Source organism: Hemiscyllium ocellatum, chromosome 9 (assembly GCF_020745735.1).
Source record: "Hemiscyllium ocellatum isolate sHemOce1 chromosome 9, sHemOce1.pat.X.cur, whole genome shotgun sequence".
Lineage (NCBI taxonomy): Eukaryota > Metazoa > Chordata > Chondrichthyes > Orectolobiformes > Hemiscylliidae > Hemiscyllium > Hemiscyllium ocellatum.
Window position 1 is genome coordinate 46,521,097 of NC_083409.1, and position 20,798 is coordinate 46,541,894.

Consider the following 20,798-nt stretch of genomic DNA (forward strand, 5'->3'; position numbering starts at 1 on the left):
AAATTGCTAAGATCAGGATTTTGGTTGGGAAAAATGGGTTGGCCCACTTCCAATCTCGATCTCAATTTCAATTGAAAATTTGGCCGAGAATATCAGCAGGTTTAATTATAAGCTTAATTTGATTATTTCAAGCTATTCTGTTTTGCGACAGTGATATCTTGAAGGAATTTTCTTGGAGATTGTAATAGTAATTAATTTTATTACTTTTAATACTTTATAGGTAAAGCAACATAAATGTGGTTAGTTCATGTTACATAATTTAGTAACTGCAAGTGTTAAGAGAAAGTGTATTGGTGTTATTCTATTCTTTCCTCTGTAATTTACTAAACACTAATTCTTACTGTGCTTGAAAGAACATCTTTTAGTTTTGCACCTTAACAATTAAACTTTGCCACCATGATAAAAAAGTAATAAATAAGTCATATCAACTAGAATAGAGTAGGCATAGATTTTAAAATAGATTATCAATCCAGCTATTCAACACAAGAGTGGTGCGCAGTGATCGAAAGAGAAATGGAAAAGAGCCCAAAAGTTTCAAAAACATAATTAATTGTCACATATCTTGTTCACTTAACTTTAAGATGGTAATCTGGAGGCATGACGAATCAGCATTATATTAATTCCCAAATTATTATATACAATATTACTATTATCTATTACTGATAATCAAACCTTGCATTTGAAATGATTATTGCAGGAAATTGTTCCCCAGACTTGGACCTTCTCACTGAGAGCTCAGAAGATCATATACCACTACCAATCCCTCAACAGTGTAAATCCAAAACATTGCTACAGCAGACTAATTGTGGCGAAAAAGAAAATAAAGACTTATCTCAATCATGCTCTACAAAAAAGTAAGTGAAAGATTATACATAAGCTTAAAGTAAATAAAGATAAATTATATTTACTTTATGAGCAAATGTTAATTGGATATGAGCCATTTACATTTCAATTGTTATAAGTATTCCGAGGTGAGTGAATCAATAGTTTACTAAGTGCCACTGAGCAAAGGTTGCATTAATTTTAAATATTTATTTAACTAGAAATTTATCTCTATACAATTGGTTCTGAGATTTTTCAAATGCTCAGTCCATGGAAGATGCTTGCAGTTAAAATTAATTTGCAAGGTTAACACATTTTCCTGTTAGATTCATACTTGATAAAAATGTAATAAAAGTTCTAAATATGAGGCTTAATATTTATTAATACATATAAAAGCCATCCATCAAATTACAGTAGATAGATCTCTATCACTTGCTGTTTTTATGTAACATAACTTACCGAAAAACAAATACAATGTAATATTGCATGTGTAAATTTATTTACGTAATGCTTAAATTATTTTAAAATTCCTTGAAGACGCTTTGAAATTTGTAGGTCATGTTTTGTGTATTACAGTCCAATATCTACATTTGAATATCTAATTTTCTGTCTCTTCCAAATTTAACAACGTTTTAGGAAAGCACAAAAAAATCCCAAAATTTAACTCATTTTCTAACTAGGACCTCAAATTGCAAGCACTCAACCCCATGCAATTGAACTGCCGAAAGGTATTTGATAATTTACACTCTAAGATTAATAGGTAAAGCAAGTTTTGAGAAGATTTATAGCTCATGTTGAGGTTCAGGATGCAGGTATGCTCGCTGAGCTGGAAGGTTTGTTTTCAGATGTTTTGTCATCATACTAGGTAACATCTTCAGTGAGCCTCCAGGTGAAGCACTAGTGGTGTAGCCCACTTTCTATTTATGTGTTTGGGTTTCCTTGGGTTGGTGATGTCATTTCCTGTGGTGATGTCATTTCCTAATCTTTTTCTCAGCGGATGATAAATGGGATCCAAGTCAAATGTGTTTGTTGATAGAGTTCCGATTGGAATGCCATGCTTCTAGGAATTATCATGCGTGTCTCTGTTTGGCTTGTCCTAGGATGTATGTGTTGTCCTAGCCAAAGTAGTGTCCTTCCTCATCCATTTGTAAGGATACATATGGATGTATGTATCCTTACATACATGTAAGTATGTATCCTTACAAGTGAGAATAGATCATGTCTTTTTGTGGCTAGTTGATGTTCCCATGTCCTGATGGCTAGTTTTCTGCCTGTTTGTCCAATGTAGTGTTTGTTACAGTTCTTGCAAGGTATTTTGTAAATGGCATTAGTTTTGCTTGTCCGTTTCGAGTCTTTCAAGTTCATTAGCTGCTGTTTTAGTGTGTTGGTGGGTTTGTGGGCTACCATGACGCCAAGGAGTCTGAGTAGTCTGGCACTCATTTCTGAGATGTCTTTGATGTAGGGGAGAGTGGCTAGGGTTTCTGGACGTGTTTTGTCTGCTTGTGTGGATTTGTTGCTGAGAAATCGGTGGACTGTGTTCATTGGGTACCCGTTCTTTTTGAATACACTGTATAAACTGTATACACCACACACTGCAGCACAGAGGAACTACAAAGAGCAGAGGAAAATCACTTATACAGTGTATTCAAAAAGAACAGGTACCCAATTAACACAGTCCGCCGATTTCTCAGCAACAAACCCAAAAAGCAGACAAAACACATCCAGAAACCCTAGCCACTCTCCCCGACATCAAGACATCTCAGAAATGACTGCCAGACTACTCAGACCCCTTGGATCATGGTAGCCCACAAATCCATCAACACACTAAAACAGCAGCTAATGAACTTGAAAGACCCTATACAGACAACAAACAAAACTAATGCCATTTACAAAATACCTTGCAAGAACTGTAACAAACACTACATTGGTCAAACAGGCAGAAAACTAGCTACCAGGATACACAAACATCAACTAACCACAAAAAGACATGACCCACTCTCACTCGTATCCTTACATACGGATGAGGAAGGACACCACTTCAACTAGGACAACACATCCGTCCTAGGACAAGCCAACAGAGACACACATGAGAATTCCTAGAAGCATGGCATTCCAACCGGAACTCTATGAGCCAACACATTGACTTGGATCTCATTTACCAACCTCTGAAAAAAAACAGGAAATGACATCACCATATGAAATAACGTCACCATAGGAAATGACATCACCAACCCAAGGAAACCCAAACACATAAATAGAAAGCAGGCTACATGGAGGCTCACTGAAGATGTTACCTAAAATGGTGACAAACGTCTGAAAACGAACCTTCCAGGTCAGAGAGTAAACCTACATCCATTAATAGATAAACTTAAAACTGTGGAAATTCAGGTCAAAAACACAACAATGGATGAAAAATTTGCTCGAGTGTTGAAAACAACATAAGCCATGCTCAATGGGTGAGTAGTTAGTGGAATATCCCAAAGTTCAAAGTTGAGACCACTACTTTTCCAATAGGCATCAATGACTTAAGAAAATCCATTAAACTGATCAGATTTATAAATTCCACCAAACCAAGGGCTGTAATAGAAATCGACTAGGTAGTCCAGACATTATAGGTTGAGTTAAACAAACAAAATATGTGAGTTCACTGCACAAGCAACTAAAACAGGATGCAGATAAACATGAAAGTTTTCTGCTCAAAGTGAGAAAAAAGGTAACAAAAAAACTGTACAAATGGTGTACAAATTTATCTATCTTGCACCCTCTCTGATCTTTTTCTGCTTAGCCTTCTGCAGAGTTCCAATAAAGATTAACACAAGTCTAAGGAACTGCACTTAACAGCCTCTGGACTCAATATTGTGTTCAAAAACTATAGACCTTAACCCCTGCCCTCATTTTGTTTTGCTGATCTTTTTCTCTCATTTCTTTCTTAAATCCTGTAGTTTGCTTTTGGATGACTTCTATCCTGCCAATTCGTATTTCTCCTATGTGCTCGCCACTGCCGGGATCTTTGGCACACTTTTTTTTACTTGTCCCATTGTTATTCCTTTTGATTTTTCACCATGAAACCTTTTGTCACTTAATCTCTCCTACCCTCCACCCTATCACAAACTATCCTTTTTATTCTTCTTCCCAACTTTCCCCTTTCATTTGCTCAACTTTAAAGGCTGAATTTTCCCATATTTTGGCTGTGTCATTGGCTGTGTCATTTCCTGCCATGGCGTATGGCAGTTTTTCTCCAACAATCTTTCTCTGTTCAATTCTTTAATTATGCATCCAGCAACCACAGTGCTCTTCTCATTGAATTATGAAGAGGGAGAAGTGCTCGCCACTGCCGGGATCTTTGGCATAGAGGTTGCAGATGCTACCTTTAAACACTGGCTGTGCACTAGCATGGCAAACCAGGAAATACCATTTAAAGGCAGTTGCTTCACCACTATACTGGAGGAGGTGGCTGAGAAAGAGACATTGGAACCTTGAGAGGTAGTCATAACTTGTGCCTGAAAGTCAGGATATCCCCCCATCCCACCCCTGCATGCTTTATGTTGAATTTTATATAGTTGTCCCTGTCAACCCCTACAAATTTTGAGGAAGTAACATTCCCACCAAGCCTTTTATTTGATAATCATAATCCCCGATTTTCCACTCACCAAAGAAGATAGACATTAGTAAAATATGACAAAGAAACCAAGCAGATTCAGCTCATCGGTTATTCCAAATGGAGTCCATGTTGGAAATCTGGCACCAAGATCTCAAGGTATATTCCATGGGTACTGCCAAATGCACCCCTGCTTCATGGATACTAGTATCCAACATCTGCCAGCTTCATTTCCAATTCACCTTACAGTTCAGCACATCAGTGCAGTGCTGCACCAGTCACTATCATTGTAATGCTCCAATAAGGTCACTGTCAGCACCCAGCTCCAGGTCCATTTCTTCACCAACTGTTTTGAGTTTTGAATTAATGCAATGCTGACAGCATTGATGCCTTGCATTGCCTGCCCTTGCTTTTTTGTGAATTTTCCTTTCAGGCTTATGTTACTCTCCTCTCTTGCTGTTCAGTGCAGACTCGAAAAGTGTGGCACTGGAAAAGCACAGTAGGCCAGGCAGCATTCAAGGAACGGAGAGTTGACACTTTGGGCATAAGTCCTTCATCAGGAATGTGGAGGGGGAAGGGGGCTGAGAGATAAATGGGGGGAAGGTAGCTGGGAAGGTGATAGGTGAATGCAGGTGGGGTGTAATTGTGAAAGGTCAGTGGGATGGTGGAGACAAAGCCTGAAAGTTTGTCACAATTGTCAGTGGGTCTCAGTCCAGACAACGAGGATAGCCTTTGCTTAGGGATTCTAGCACATTACGTTAAGGGCCGCTCAGATACAAGTCCAGAGTATGGTCAGGATGGGCAGAATCAGGATCCTCTCCAAATAAGGGGTGATGGAAGCCTTGACTTGACTTTATATGCCCTACCATGAGCTGTTTATCTCCTGGAATGAGAAAGAGATAGGGATTAAGCAGATCAAAGTAGGTGGCAAAGCTGTTGATTTTGGTGCAAGTGAGTCCCAAGCAAATGAGCAGGCAGTGCAGAGGACATGCAGGTTTAATGCTGTCGGAGTTAGGTGTGAGAGCAAGTAGGGCAAGATAGAATGGTAGAACATGAGCATTGGTGGGAGGTGAGTACAAAGGGAGAAATCAAGTGAATGTGAGATATCAGAGAGGAAATGTTAGATCTTAGACAGCAGAGTTGAGAAAGACATCGATCTCCTTCCTACCCTGCTGGAAATTCCTCCATGCATTGGGACGGCCTTATTCTGAGTCGCCACCTCAGACCAAGACCACCATGTGAGTCTGGTGTTGTGATGTCTATTGCTGGTCATGGGGGTTGAGGAAGACCTTCCTGGGCACCATCGCATCCAACAGCACCCTGCCTACAAAATAGTACACTGAATTCCACTTGCCTGCCATGTCCAGGGCAAATATCAGGAATGACCCACAGCAGATTCATACTGACAGTGTTTGTCTAGGTATACAATGGACTTTTAAAGATTGTGTAGATGCAAGAAAGGCGAGCGAATCCTGGAATACCTGCTGACTGGCAAGTTGTTTTAGAAACAGCATGTGGCAAGATGGCGCAGAAATCAGACATGAGAGACACCTTATGGTTGCGTAGGTAATTAATGAGGCAGGTTTGGTGAAATAGGGCTAAGAAATCCCGCAGCCTCTTGGCAAGAAAATCTCAAATAAACTCAATGCCATTCAGACTTGGACAAAAAAAATGTACGATTTAGCCTGATGTTTTTATCTAGTGAACAGGAAGATTTATTCTAAATGTGTTACTGGTGTTAAATTCTATTGCGCAGTGCACTCTGCCTTTTCATTGTGGATGTGCAGATTTGAGGTGGACAAGTACAAAAGGGAGTCCCAAAGGTTTAAAGATTGTCAACTACATATAAAATGTACTTATTACCATTTCCTCAAGATGTAATGCTGTTAATGTACTCGTGCAAAGAGATTTATTAATCTACTTATTTCTTTACCAAAGTGAAGAAGTCTTGGAGCTGCAAAATGAAGTTTCAAAATTCAAGCAATCACTAGAGGAAAATCTTTCAAAGTTGTCCAATGTATCTCCATCACAGAGACAAAGATATCGAACCAGATCGTGCCATAGTGAGAAATTTTCATCTACAAGGTAAAATTATTAATAATATTAGAGCGTATTTATGAAAAATGTGGGTCTGTTTATTAAGTTTACAACAATGAATCTTAATGGATAGTAACAATTTTATTTCAACAGTGTCTGCAGATGAATATTTTGATTATGGAATTAATTCTCTTCATATAAAGTTTTTACACTTATTTTACATTTAACGCATTTTCTTTTAAACAACAGATGTGAGGAAGATGTTAAGTTAACCACGAATTTCTTAAACAGCCTAAAAAGAAGATCCTGTAGTTGGCTAAGAGGAGATGAAGATGCTTCAAATCTAAAACTAAGTGAGTGCTTTAAACTCTTCCATGTTATCTTATGCCCTTTTAGATTTGCCATACAGGTTGTACATTTTCAAACATAAACTATATTGAACCAGATCATGCCATAGTGAGAAATTTTCATCTCCAAAGTAAAATTATTAATAATATTAGAGTGTATTTATGAAAAATGTGGGTCTGTTTATTATGACCATATGTTTTGCAAAAATGTCTAATTTCATGATTTGCATGTTTTAAGATTATAACTTTTAAGTTTTTAAAAGTAAGATAATGGAGCACCTCGTGGGAAGTTGGTAAACCAACCTAAAATAATTATAATCCAAAGAATGGCCTGTGTTTATGTAGTAAGGTGAGAGGTAGAAGTGGGAAATACTTAAACAACAGGTGGCCCCTTTCTGAGTCTTAGTCAAGATGAGGTATCTTCAGATGTCTTCATAAGTGGTTAATGTAGGACACATGTAGAATCAAAGATATATTTTGGAAGGTGTATTAATTGAAATCTTTGTCTGGGACATCTCATGTTTCCAAGTTGCCATAGGGATAGATTGCAGGGGAAGACATGCAGGGTAATACTGGAGCTAGGACAGCTTGGAAACAGGTAAAGAGAGAAAGCTGGTAGCAGCTAATGCTAGGAAGCAATGAAGACCTATAAATAGCAAAGGGCTTTTGGAAGTAAGGGTGATGTTTAATTTTGGAGTCAATGAGAAAGAAAGCACTGAGGCCCAGTCTTGAATTTGCTCACTGTTACCCATTGATTCCAGTTTTGCAAGTGTCTCTTGATGCCACACTTGGTCAAATGAGGCCATGATGTCAAGGGCTGTCACTCTCACCTCAGCTGTTTGAACCAAGGCTGTAATGAGGTCAGGAGTGGAGGAGCCCTAGCTGAACCCAAACTGGGCATCAGTAAGCAGATTATTGCTGAGCAGGTGTTGCTTGATAGTACTCTCGATGACACCTTCCATCACTTTACTGATGATCGAGACTAGACTAATGGTGTGGGAGTTGACCAGGTTGGATTTGACTTGTTTTTTTTAGACACAACATACCTGGAAAACTTTCCATACTATCTGGTAGATGCCAATATTGTTACAGTGATAATTTACTTTGTACTGCAAAGGACATTTTTTGAAAGTTAAGGCAGCATTTTACCCTCCTTAGAGGCAAGTAGAGGAAGTTATAATTAGGCAAGTTGTCCGTAGGCAGAAACTCATCATCCTTTCACCACCTCATCAATTAATTTTTGAGCAAGATGATCGACCAACATGCCATCAATAAAGGTTCCTAAGTTGTCAAATTATACATTTGGTGGGGGGAAAGCCTCAACTTGAAGTTTCACAGATAACCTGCCTTCCCATTAGACATGAAAAGTGGCTAGATTCCTGACTGTGTAACCAAAGTGATCTGTCAGATTAAGGGAGTGGTCTCCAATTTCCCCGATCTGGGGAAATTGGAGGGACAATGTGATACCCACTGAAACCTACCTGCTTCTTTGCCTTTGACCCCTCCAACCCACCTCCCTGTGAGTCCCATCTGTGAGAAGCAAAAGAAAAGCCACCTTCTTGCCTTTGCATCCTATAAGGAGTAAGCCATGACACATGATCTTTAGGACCAAGAAACCTCTGACCTCTGTTTAGCACACAGTCAGTCATATTTTCTTGAAAATTGAGGTGTCAAGTTAATTGACATTCAACACCACTGCCCTCATGAGTCATCTGAAAATGGGAAAATCATGCTTGTGGAGTACAAAATACTTTATGAAGCAGTTCTGTTCTAAGGAACTGGAATTGGTAGCATAAGCATGTACCGGGACTAAATATTTTAAAATATTTGCTGCATTTCAGGAGAAGTGACTGGGGAATGTAAGCAGTTAGCTGACCCAAAAAATTTGGTTTACCAATTGATTTAACTTAAAACTGCCCATGTGAACTCTCAAATCAGGAGGTGATCACAGTCACAATTATGGGACTACAAACATTGGCTGAAGTCATAAGAAGAATGCTCTTCCAGTTGTGCAAACAAAGGATTCTGCAAGTTGTCTATTAGTTGCAGGCAGGGAACTCTTTTCCTTCCCAGCTTTGCATTATGGCGCCCCTATATTTTTATTAGGAAGCAGAAGAATAACAGGAATGAAGAAACAACACAGTACAAAACTACAACAAATGAAAAAGTCACCAATTAGAAATTATTCTTTCAACAATGTACAGACCATACCATTCCCTATAGAAAAGACATCAACTATCTGTATCAGTTCTGATTCCTCCAGAACCATTATGTATTGTAACTTATCCAGTACAAAATTGTTTTCAGAACTATACTCTTTTTCAAGATGAATTTCTCTGGGCTGCTAAGTGTAAACAAGTGAATGGTGGCTTGGGTGAGAATGCAGCTGGTTGGATAGATATGGAAAGCAATTTTCATTCGTTCATTCTCTTCTGTTCTCTTTCACCTGAATGGCATCTCACTTTGTATTATCTAAAGGCAAAGAAAATGAAACAAATATAATTTATACAACTGCTGTGGTAATTTCTCTTTACCTTTTATTGCTCTCTAATCATATTTCCAGCTACATTTGCATTCCCAAAACATTGTACAAATGGTACAGATAAATCTGCACTTACCTTTGACCTTTGGCTCTCCTACATCTTCCACAACGTATTAGGCAACATAGCTTGGTAACAGCACCAGAGTTTTTATTTCATGAGGTATTTTATTGTTTAACTCTTGGTTTGATTATCCCAATGGAAATTTCTGCCTTTTCCCATGAGACATACAAGAATTTGCAAGATACCAGGCTTGCAATTTACAATTCAGAAATGATTCTGCTTAAGCCATCATATTCACAATTTCACCAATGTGACATGTTACTAAATATATAGAAATATATATACCTCTCAATAATTGTAACATGGAAGTTAGTTTCTATAATTCTCAACAGTTTCATTATAAACGAGTAATTTATTTTATTACTGTTTTATTACAGACAACAGAATGGAAGATCTATTTTTTTCTGATACACAAATATCTGTATATGCAAAGCAAGGTTTCTTGGAAAAACCAAGAACAACTCATCATAGACGAAGTTACTCAGAAGGTCACAAATCAAGCAGAACATGGCTAAAAGGTTCATATAAAGGTAATACTTATTTATACATTACTAACGGTGAGCCTTCACTTGCAAATAGGAACAAAAGATAACAGCACAGATTGGAAAAGTATTCAGTTTTAATGTTGAAGTATATTTAGTATGTAGAGAAAACGTGTTATTTCGGTAACTATTTATGGAGAAGCAATTGATTGAGAATCTGAGCCATTTCACTGAATAGGTATTTAAGATGTGGAGATGCCAGTGTTGGACTGGGTTGGACAAGGTTAAAAATCACACAACACCAGGTTATAGTCCAACAGATTTATTTGGAAGTACTAGCTTTCAGAGCACTCCTCCTTCATCAGGTTACATGTTGAAGGAGCAGTGCTCTGAAAGCTACTACTTCCAAATAAACCTGTTGGACTATAACCTGGTGTTGTATGATTTTTAACTAGATATTTAAGAACATTCCACTTAATTGATTCATGGAAAAAAATCATTTTGTAAGTGAACAGAACATGTATGGATTCATTAAAATATTCTGGCCAAATATTATTCAGAAAGAAACCATCAAGATGGCAACTACAAGGGAACCTCAATTATCCAAATATCAATTACCTGAATTTCAGATTATCTGAAGAAGATCTCAAGGTCCCAATAGAAACATTACATCGAAGAGGTGTTTTCAACACTCATTGCGTCTTTTGGTTACAATGATTAAAAATGTACTCGGCTCACTGAAATGCTGCCGAGAACAGTCCTGATCATCGATGACAGCCCAGGCACTGTCTCCAAATGACTGACTGCCCACTCTCTGTCTCCCCACACCTTCTCTGGATTTCCACATAGAGGTGTACCCAAAGTCCTCCCGTCCCTAGGTAATCTCTCCAAAAGCAACAGCAATCTTACTGTTGGTGTTCACTCCAGCTGCCTGGAGAGGGGCTGGGGTGGGGGGAGGTCATTGGGCGGGGGGCAGACAGTGGGTGTGTTTGGATGGGGTTGGGGGTTGGCAGACGGGCTGAGTTTGGATGGAGTTGAGGAGGGAGGGGGGTTTGAACAGAGTTGGGGCAAGGGCGGAGGGGAGCAGGGTTGGGGGCAGACGAGGAGCAAGTTTGGAGGGGGTTGTGGGGTGGACGGTGGGAGGGAATGGATTGGGAAAGGGTTTGGATGGAGTTGGAGGGTGGATAGTGGGGGTGGGCGGACGGGAGCAGGGTTGGGGGGGTGGCCTGGATGGGGTTGGGGGTCAGGCAGGGGCGCTGACGGTGAGAGGGGTTGGAGGGGGTTGTGGCTCGCACGCTGTGTGCTGCTGCTTAGTCTCCTGAAAGGGGAGCAGACTTAGCAAGTGTTCGCTGTGTCAATCTCATTGAACTGATGGCAGGGGGGGCGCTGAGGCTTTAGCAATGCTGCAGGTCCCTTACACACAAGTGTGTGTCTGCTCAGAAACAAACCCTGAGACAGAGAGAGGGAGCAAGGCAGGCAGAGCGAGGAAAAAGGAAACTTCAGAAAACTCAGAGACCCAGAGGAGAGACATTGAATCAGTTAACTGAATAATCAGTTATCCAAACGAAATAGTGCCCACCCATCTTGATGGGATAATCAAGGTTCCTCTGTATTCCACTGGCGTGTCTTACTGCCTGCATGTGGGTTGTTGCTGGTATGGAATTATTGTTGCATTTGCCTAGATAGCAATATCTGCATCCCTGTAATCTGCTTCACCCTAACCATCCATAGAGATATCTGTGCATCTCCAGTTCTGACCTGTTGAGTTCCACCACTGGCAGTCATGCTTTCAGCTGCCAAGCATTAAACTTAACAATTTCCTCCCTAGTTCTACACAACTTCCTACCTCAATTTCCTCACTTTGATAGTCCTGAAAACCTACTTCTTTGACCATGTTTTTGGTGAACTATTCCAAAATCTTTTTAGATATGACAATATCAAATTTTGTCTGATGATATTCCTGTGAAGCATTTTAACAAAATAAAATACTCCAAAGGCACTATATAAGTAAAAGTTGTTGTTGCTGAGTTGGGGAGGGAATTCCAGAGTTTTAGACTGGAGAGATGAAGGTGTGTCTGGGCAATGATGGAGCAATTAAAATTTGGAATGTGCAAGATATCAGATTGCAGCAAGGAATCATAAGAGATGTAGGTTTGGCAGAGATAGAACAGTGTGAGGGCTTGGTAGGAATGAAAGAGTGAGAATTTCAAACTTGGGTCATTACTTGACAAGGAGTCACTATTCATCAGTGAGCAATAGACAATAGACAATAGGTGCAGGAGTAGGCCCCTCTGCCCTTCGAGCCAGCACTACCATTCATTATGATCATGACTGATCATCCTCAAACAGTATCCTGTTCCTGCCTTATCCCCAAAACCCTTGATTCCACTATCCTTAAGAGCTCTATCCAACTCTTTCTTGAAAGTATCCAAAGATTTGGCCTCCACAGCCTTCTGGGCAGAGCATTCCAGACACTCACCACTCTCTGGGTGAAGAAGTTTCTCCTCAACTCTGTTCTAAGTGGCCTACCCCTTATTTTTAAACTGTGTTTTCTGGTTCGGGACTCACCCATCAGCGAAGACATGCTTCCTGCCTCCAGAGTGTCCAATCCTTTAATAATCTTATATGTCTCAATCAGATCCCCTCTCAGCCTTCTAAACTCAAGTGTATACAAGCCCAGTCACTCCAATCTTTCAGCATAAGGTAGTCCTGCCATTCTGGGAATTGACCTTGTGAACCTACGCTGCACTTCCTCAATTGCCATAATGTCTTTCCTCAAATTTGGAGACCAAAACTGTGCACAGTTTTCCAAGTGCGGTCTCACCAGGGCCCTGTACAGCTGCAGAAGGACCTCTTTGCTTCTTTACTCAATTCCTCTTGTTATGAAGGCCAGCATGCTATTAGCTTTCTTCACCGCCTGCTGTACCTGCATGCTTGCTTTCATTGACTGATGTACAAGAACACCTAGATCTTATTGTACTGCCCCTTTACCTAACTTGATTCCATTTAGGTAGTAATCTGCCTTCCTGTTCTTGCCACACATTTATGAGTAAAAAGTGAGGTCTGCAGATGCTGGAGATCAGAGCTGAAAATGTGTTGCTGGTTAAAGCACAGCAGGTCAGGCAGCATCCAAGGAACAGGAAATTCGACGTTTCAGGCCAGAGCCCTTCATCAGGAATGAGGAGAGTGTGCCAGGCAGGCTAAGATAAAAGGTAGGGAGGAGGGACTTGGGCGAGGGGCGATGGAGAAGTGATAGGTGGAAGGAGGTCAAGGTGAGGGTGATAGGCCGGAGTGGGGTGGGGGTGAAGAGGTCAGTAAGAAGATTGCAGGTTAGGAGGGCAGTGCTGAGTTGAGGGAACCGACTGAGACAAGGTGGGGGGAGGGGAAATGAGGAAACTGGAGAAATCTGAGTTCATTCCTTGTGGTTGGAGGGTTCCCAGGCGGAAGATGAGGCGCTCTTCCTCCAACCGTCGTGTTGTTATGTTCTGCCGATGGAGGAGTCCAAGGACTTGCATGTCCTCGGTGGAATGGGAGGGAGAGTTAAAGTGTTGAGCCACGGGGTGGTTGGGTTGGTTGGTCCGGGCGTCCCAGAGGTGTTCCCTGAAGCGTTCCGCAAGTAGGCGGCCCGTCTCCCCAATATAGAGGAGGCCACATCGGATGCAGCGGATGCAATAGATGATGTGTGTGGAGGTGCAGGTGAATTTGTGGCGGATATGGAAGGATCCCTTGGGGCCTTGGAGAGAAGTAAGGGAGGAGGTGTGGGCGCAAGTTTTACATTTCCTGCGGTTGCAGGGGAAGGTGCCGGGAGTGGAGGTTGGGTTGGTGGGGGGTGTGGACCTGACGAGGGAGTCATGAAGGGAGTGGTCTTTGCGGAACGCTGATAGGGGAGGGGAGGGAAATATATCTCTGGTGGTGGGGTCCGTTTGGAGGTGGCGGAAATGACGGCGGATGATACGCTGTATACGGAGGTTGGTGGGGTGGTAGGTGAGAACCAGTGGGGTTCTGTCTTGGTGGCGGTTGGAGGAGCGGGGCTCAAGGGCGGAGGAGCGGGAAGTGGAGGAGATGCGGTGGAGGGCATCGTCGATCACGTCTGGGGGGAATCTGCAGTCCTTGAAGAAGGAAGCCATCTGGGCTGTACGGTATGTCCCCTTTAGTCCAAGAACTCCCCACCTACGTTCGGGACACCACCCACGCCCTCCGCCTCCTCCATGATTTTCGCTTCCCCAGTCCCCAACGCCTTATCTTCACAATGGACATCCAGTCCCTGTACAGCTCCATCCCCCATCACGAAGGACTCAAAGCCCTCCGCTTCTTCCTTTCCCGCCGCACCAACCAGTACCCTTCCACTGACATCCACCTTCGACTGACTGAACTGGTCCTCACCCTGAATAACTTCTCTTTTCAATCCTCCCACTTCCTCCAAACTAAAGGAGTTGCCATGGGCACCCGCATGGGGCCCAGCTATGCCTGTCTCTTCGTAGGATATGTGGAACAGTCCATCTTCCGCAACTACACTGGCACCACCCCCCACCTTTTCCTCCGCTACATCGATGACTGTATCGGCGCTGCCTCGTGCTCCCACGAGGAGGTTGAACAGTTCATCAACGTTACCAACACCTTCCATCCCGACCTCAAATTCACCTGGACTGTCTCAGACTCCTCCCTCCCCTTCCTAGACCTTTCCATTTCTATTTCGGGCGACCGACTCAACACAGACATCTACTATAAACCGACTGACTCCCACAGCTACCTGGACTACACCTCCTCCCACCCTGTCCCCTGTAAAAACGCCATCCCATATTCCCAATTCCTTCGTCTTCACCGCATCTGCTCCCAGGAGCACCAGTTCCAATATCGTACAGCCCAGATGGCCTCCTTCTTCAAGGACCGCAGTTTCCCCCCAGACGTGATCGACGATGCCCTCCATCACATCTCCTCCACTTCCCGCTCCTCCGCCCTTGAGCCCCGCTCCTCCAACCGCCACCAAGACAGAACCCCACTGGTTCTCACTTACCACCCCACCAACCTCCGTATACAGCGTATCATCCGCCGTCATTTCCGCCACCTCCAAACGGACCCCACCACCAGAGATATATTTCCCTCCCCTCCCCTATCAGCGTTCCGCAAAGACCACTCCCTTCGTGACTCCCTCGTCAGGTCCACACCTCCCACCAACCCAACCTCCACTCCTGGCACCTTCCCCTGCAACTGCAGGAAATGTAAAACTTGCGCCCACACCTCCTCCCTTACTTCTCTCCAAGGCCCCAAGGGATCCTTCCATATCCGCCACAAATTCACCTGCACCTCCACACATCATCTATTGCATCCGCTGCACCCGATGTGGCCTCCTCTATATTGGGGAGACGGGCCGCCTACTTGCGGAACGCTTCAGGGAACACCTCTGGGACGCCCGGACCAACCAACCCAACCACCCCGTGGCTCAACACTTTAACTCTCCCTCCCACTCCACTGAGGACATGCAGGTCCTTGGACTCCTCCATTGGCAGAACATAACAACACGACGGTTGGAGGAAGAGCGCCTCATTTTCCGCCTGGGAACTCTCCAACCACAAGGAATGAACTCAGATTTCTCCAGTTTCCTCATTTCCCCTCCCCCCACCTTGTCTCAGTCGGTTCCCTCAACTCAGCACTGCCCTCCTAACCTGCAATCTTCTTCCTGACCTCTCCACCCCCACCCCACTCCGGCCTATCACCCTCACCTTGACCTCCTTCCACCTATCACATCTCCATCGCCCCTCCCCCAAGTCCCTCCTCCCTACCTTTTATCTTAGCCTGCCTGGCACACTCTCCGCATTCCTGATGAAGGGCTCTGGCCCAAAACGTCGAATTTCCTGTTTCTTGGATGCTGCCTGACCTGCTGTGCTTTAACCAGCAACACATTTTCAGCAACCACACATTTATCCACATTAAACTGCATCTGCCATGCAGCCGTCCACTCACCTATCCTGTCCAGGTCACCCTGTAGTCTCCTAACATCCTTTTCACATTTCACCCTGCCACCCAGCTTTGTGCCATCAGCAAATTTGCTAATATTACTTCTAATACCTTCATCTATATCTTTAGTGTACATTGTAAAAAGCTGCAGTTCCAGCACTGATCCCTACAGCACACCACTGGTCACTGCCTGCCATTCCGAAAGGGAGCCGTTTATCACTACTCTTTGTTTCCTGTCAGCCAAACAATATTCAATCCATGTCAGTATTTTGCCCCTAATACCATTTGTCCTAATTTTGCTCACTAACCTCCTATGTGGGACTTTATCAAAGGCTTTCTGAAAGTCCAAGTATACTACATCCACTGGATCTCCCTTGTCTATCTTCAGAATTACATCCTCAAAAAATTCCAGAAGATTAGTCAAACATGATTGCCCCTTCATAAATCCATGCTGACTCTGACCTATCCTGTTACTGCTATCCAGATGTGTCATAATTTCACCCTTTATATTGACTCCAGCATTTTTCCCACCACTAAGGTCAGACTAACTGGTCTATAATTCTCTGTTGTTTTCTCTCTCCCTCCTTTCTTAAAACGTGGGACAACATTAGCCACCCTCCAATCCACAGGAACTGATCCTGAATTTATAGAACATTGAAAAATGATCACCAATGCATCCACAATTTCTAGAGCCACCTCCTTCAGTACCCTGGGATGCAGACCATCAGGTCCCAGGGACTTATCAGCCTTCAGACCTAACAGTCTCTTCAACACCATTTCCTGCCTAATATAAATCCCCTTCAGTTCAGGTCTTTCTGCCACTATTACATCTGGGAGATTGCTCATGTCTTCCCCAGTGAAGATAGATCTAAAGTACCAATTCAACTCTTCTGCCATTTCTTTGTTCCCCGTAATAAATTCACCCATTTCTGTCTTCAGGGGCCCAATTTTAGTCTTAACCATTATTTTTCTTTTCACATCCCTAAAAAAGCCTTTACTATCCTCCTTTCTATTTTTGGCCAGTTTACCTTCGTACCTTAATTTTTCTTTGCGTATTTCCTTTTTAATTATCCTCTGTTGTTCTTTAAAAGCTTCCCAGTCCTCCGATTTCCCACTCATCTTTGCTATGTTATACTTTTTCCCTTTTGTCTTTTTATGGTCCTTAACTTCCCTCGTCAGCCACGGCCACTCCTGCCTTCCCTTAGGATCTTTCTTCCTTTTTGGAATGAATTGATCCTGCATCTTCTGCATTACACCCAGAAATACCTGCCATTGTTGTTCCACTGCCATCCCTGCTAGGGTATTGCACCATTGAACTTTGGTCAGCTCCTCCCTCATAGCCCCATAGTTCCCCTTATTCAACTGAAATATTGTCACTTCCGATTCTACCCTTTCCCTTTCAAACTGCAGATTAAAGCTTATTGTATTGTGGTCACTACGTCCTAATGGCTCCTTTACTTCGAGGTCCCTGATCAAATCCGGTTCATTGCACAGAACTGCTTTCTCCCTGGTAGGCTCCAGCACAAGATGTTCTAAGAATCCATCTCGCAGGCTCTCCACAAACTCCCTTTCTTGGGGTCCAGTACCATACTGATTCTCCCAGTCTACCTCCATGTTGAAATCCCCTATAACAACTGTAGTAATATCATTGCGACAGGCCAATTTCAGCTCTTTATTCAACTTACACACTACGTCCAGGCTACTGTTTGGGGGCCTGTAGATAACTCCCATTAGGGTCTTTCTACCCTTAGAATTTCTCAGCTCTATCCATACTGACTCTACATCTGCTGATTCTAGATCCCCCCGCGCAATGGACTGAATATCATTCCTTACCAACAGGACCACTCCACCCCCTCTGCCAGTCAGTCTGTCCTTACGATAGCACGTATAGCCTTGAATATTCATTTCCCAGGCCCTGTCCACTTGAAGCCATGTCTCAGTTATCCCCACATCGTAACTGCCAATTTCCAAATGAGCCTCAAGCTCATCCACCTTATTTCTAATGCTTCATGCATTCATATATAATACTTTTAATTTGTTACTGCCCTCACTCTTCCTATCAATCCCTATTTCACTTGACCTTACAGCATGATCCTTTTTTGAGATTTCTGCTCCATTGATTCCGTTGTCCTTCTTGACTTCTCTTGTTCTAACTTTCCCTTTAACTTCCCTCTAAACTTCCAGTTTGTCCCCTACCCTGCCCCCCCCCCAATATTTAGTTTAAACGCAGCTGTGTTGCAGTGGCAAACCTACCTGTCAGAATGCTGGTCCCCCACCTATTTAAGGTGCAACCCATCCCTCTTGTATAATTTATCCTTACTGCTAAACATATCCCAGTGATCCTTGAATTTAAATCCTTGCTTCCTGCACCAGTTCCCCAGCCACACATTCAAGTCCATTATCTCCCTGTTTCTGTCCTCTCTAGCCTGAGGAACTGGAAGCGAACCAGAGATAACCACCCTGGATGTCCTGCTTTTCAGCCTTCTTCGAGTTCTCCGAAGTCCCGCTGTAGAATGTCCCTCCTCTTCTTCCCGACATCATTTGTGTTAACATGCACCACCACGTCTGACTCATCACCTTCGCCCTTGAGGATTTTCTGCACTCTGTCTGCAATATCCTTAATCGTGGCACCAGTAAGGCAACACACCATCCTCAAATCCCGCCATTTGCCCCAGAAACCTCTTTCAATCCCTCTCACGCCAATTTCTGATTGGCTCTCGGAAGACACCTGACTGCCTCTCGGATTGACAGTGACGTCTGTCTCTACGGTTGCCAAGAGATTTCCAAGAGATTCAACCTGCTTAAATAACAGGAGTAATAGGGCAGTGGGATTTTTGGGATTAAGACAAGGACAGCAAAGTTCTGTAGGCATAACTGACAAAATATGGCTGATCATTTAATTAGAAATTCTGTTTTTTTTAAATAAAAGGAGCTTCATTTCAGACAACTTTCAAAAAAGTGTAACTATGTGGAACGGTGAGTCTGAAGTCAGTCAAGAGATTGCACTAAGTCAGTCATTCTACTATAGTACTGTATTTTACTTTACACGAAAGAATAGCCATGATTCTGAATTTAGAGATTATCTAAGGAGATGCATCATATTATAGAGAATGGTAAAGCAGGTGTAGACTATTTTCTACTGAATTTGTAATTTACCTTGATTTTCAGTATGATAGATTGCTTAATTCATAGGTTATATGTCCTGCATTGCCAATAACAAAACATCCTGTTCACTTCCAAATTATTGATTTTCTAGATAATGAGCAGGTAAAAATGCACTTTGGTTCATAGAGGATAGATCTGAAGAAAGTGTTTGGAGATGCTGAATCCAAGTAAAATATCCTATATAAAAGTACAATATAACAGGGCAGTTTATCCAGCTAAGAAAACATTTTTTATTGCATTGTGATTGGTAAATTACACCTATAAATGAATATAGAAAATACTTATGGCATCAAGTTTTCTGCGTGTACACCTTGAACAAAAGACAAAACATATTTTTAAAATGTTTGGTGAAATTTTGTGCCATCACAGAATATCAAAACTACAATGTAGAGTATTTGCCTTTTCAACGACTAGTGTCAGAATAAAGTTTCTTATACTGTACGGCAACATTATGCTTTAACATTAAGCTGAGAAAAACACATACCCACCACCATCAAACATATTTATGGAATACTTCTATTACCAATTTGTCCGGTCTTGTGGAGAATTTGAAAATATAACACCATTTGGTGCTGAATGTAAATACATAAAGATAAAGTTGCCTTAGTTCTACCAGATCATAGAGACAACTGGTGGTGGTTTAACCTGAGAGTCACTATGCCTCAGGCAAGGGGAGAGATTGAGAAGGACAGTCCTTCATGGTAACCTCAACCACTGTGGGAATTGAACCCATACCTTTGGCATTACTCTATACCATAAACCAGCCATCCAACGAGATGAGCTAACCTAATCGTAAATAGCTGAAAAATTGCTTAAAGTTGCTTAAATTCAGTTCATTGGGAACACATTTAGCTGGCAGACAAATGGATTTTCATCCTATCAGAACTAGATACAAACTCAGTTTTTGAAAGATGAAAAGAACATGTTGCAATCTATTGAAACATTTTACAGCACATTCTCAGATGGTGTGATGATTAATATTTTGTTTAACAAGGCACATTATTCATTTTTTTATATCAACAGGCTTACACTCATCAACAAATGGACTGAATTTACATAGACCGAAAATGAATAGCTGTTTTTTGTGCAGTAAGAAAACACCTCATAGTGAGAACAAAGAAGAATAATCATTCTAATAAATGAGCACTATAGATAAGTATAATGCGATGAGTTGCAACTCTGTGACTATTTAGTAGCAGAAGTGACTGTTGCTTTTTAACAAATAATATGAATTTGAGGAGCAAACACATCAGCTGATTCTTGAATCACATCATGAAATTCTACTAATTCCTTAGATTTGTAAATCCCTTTCTTAAAATGTTTTACCACATTGTCCTTCCACTCTGAGTCTGCTTGAAATATGGAGTTTAGCCTCCACCAGAAACAGGAATATGGCCAGACATGCATTGAACTTTGGGCTGCCGGCCTGCATATCAGTCCCCTGTCTCCATCCTGACCCCAAGCCATTTTTCTTGAAACAGACTGTTAATGGTATCTCAAGATCAATTGTTAGAGGCCACATGGATTTTCCAATCACTTCCAAGTCCCCATAGTGGTATGAAAGAGCCAGTTTCCTGCAGGTCACCTCCTGATAGCAGAATGGGCCAGCACCCCAAGCTGGCTTGTCATGTCTGCCTGTGTTCAGCTCCAGCTGCAAGCCACTTTATGGAGAGACACACCCTTGACAGTGGTAATTGGTTGCAAAGACCATCCTTATTTCAGATTCATAAAGGTTGATGAGAAAGGGTAGACCATTTTGAGATGTCCTCTCCTTCATCCATCTTTAAGG

The 20,798-nt window shown here is 42.2% G+C and overlaps 1 protein-coding gene across 1 annotated transcript in view; it reads left to right on the plus strand.

Moving 5' to 3' along the window:
- LOC132818498 (uncharacterized) overlaps positions 1-20,798 on the plus strand; it is an 82,810-nt gene that overhangs the window by 55,777 nt on the left and 6,235 nt on the right. Inside the window, exons 14-18 of the mRNA XM_060829558.1 lie at positions 698-854; positions 6,359-6,505; positions 6,707-6,810; positions 9,785-9,937; positions 20,033-20,098. Of these exons, the coding sequence (XP_060685541.1) occupies positions 698-854; positions 6,359-6,505; positions 6,707-6,810; positions 9,785-9,937; positions 20,033-20,098 (627 nt within the window). The remainder of the gene's footprint in view (positions 1-697; positions 855-6,358; positions 6,506-6,706; positions 6,811-9,784; positions 9,938-20,032; positions 20,099-20,798) is intronic.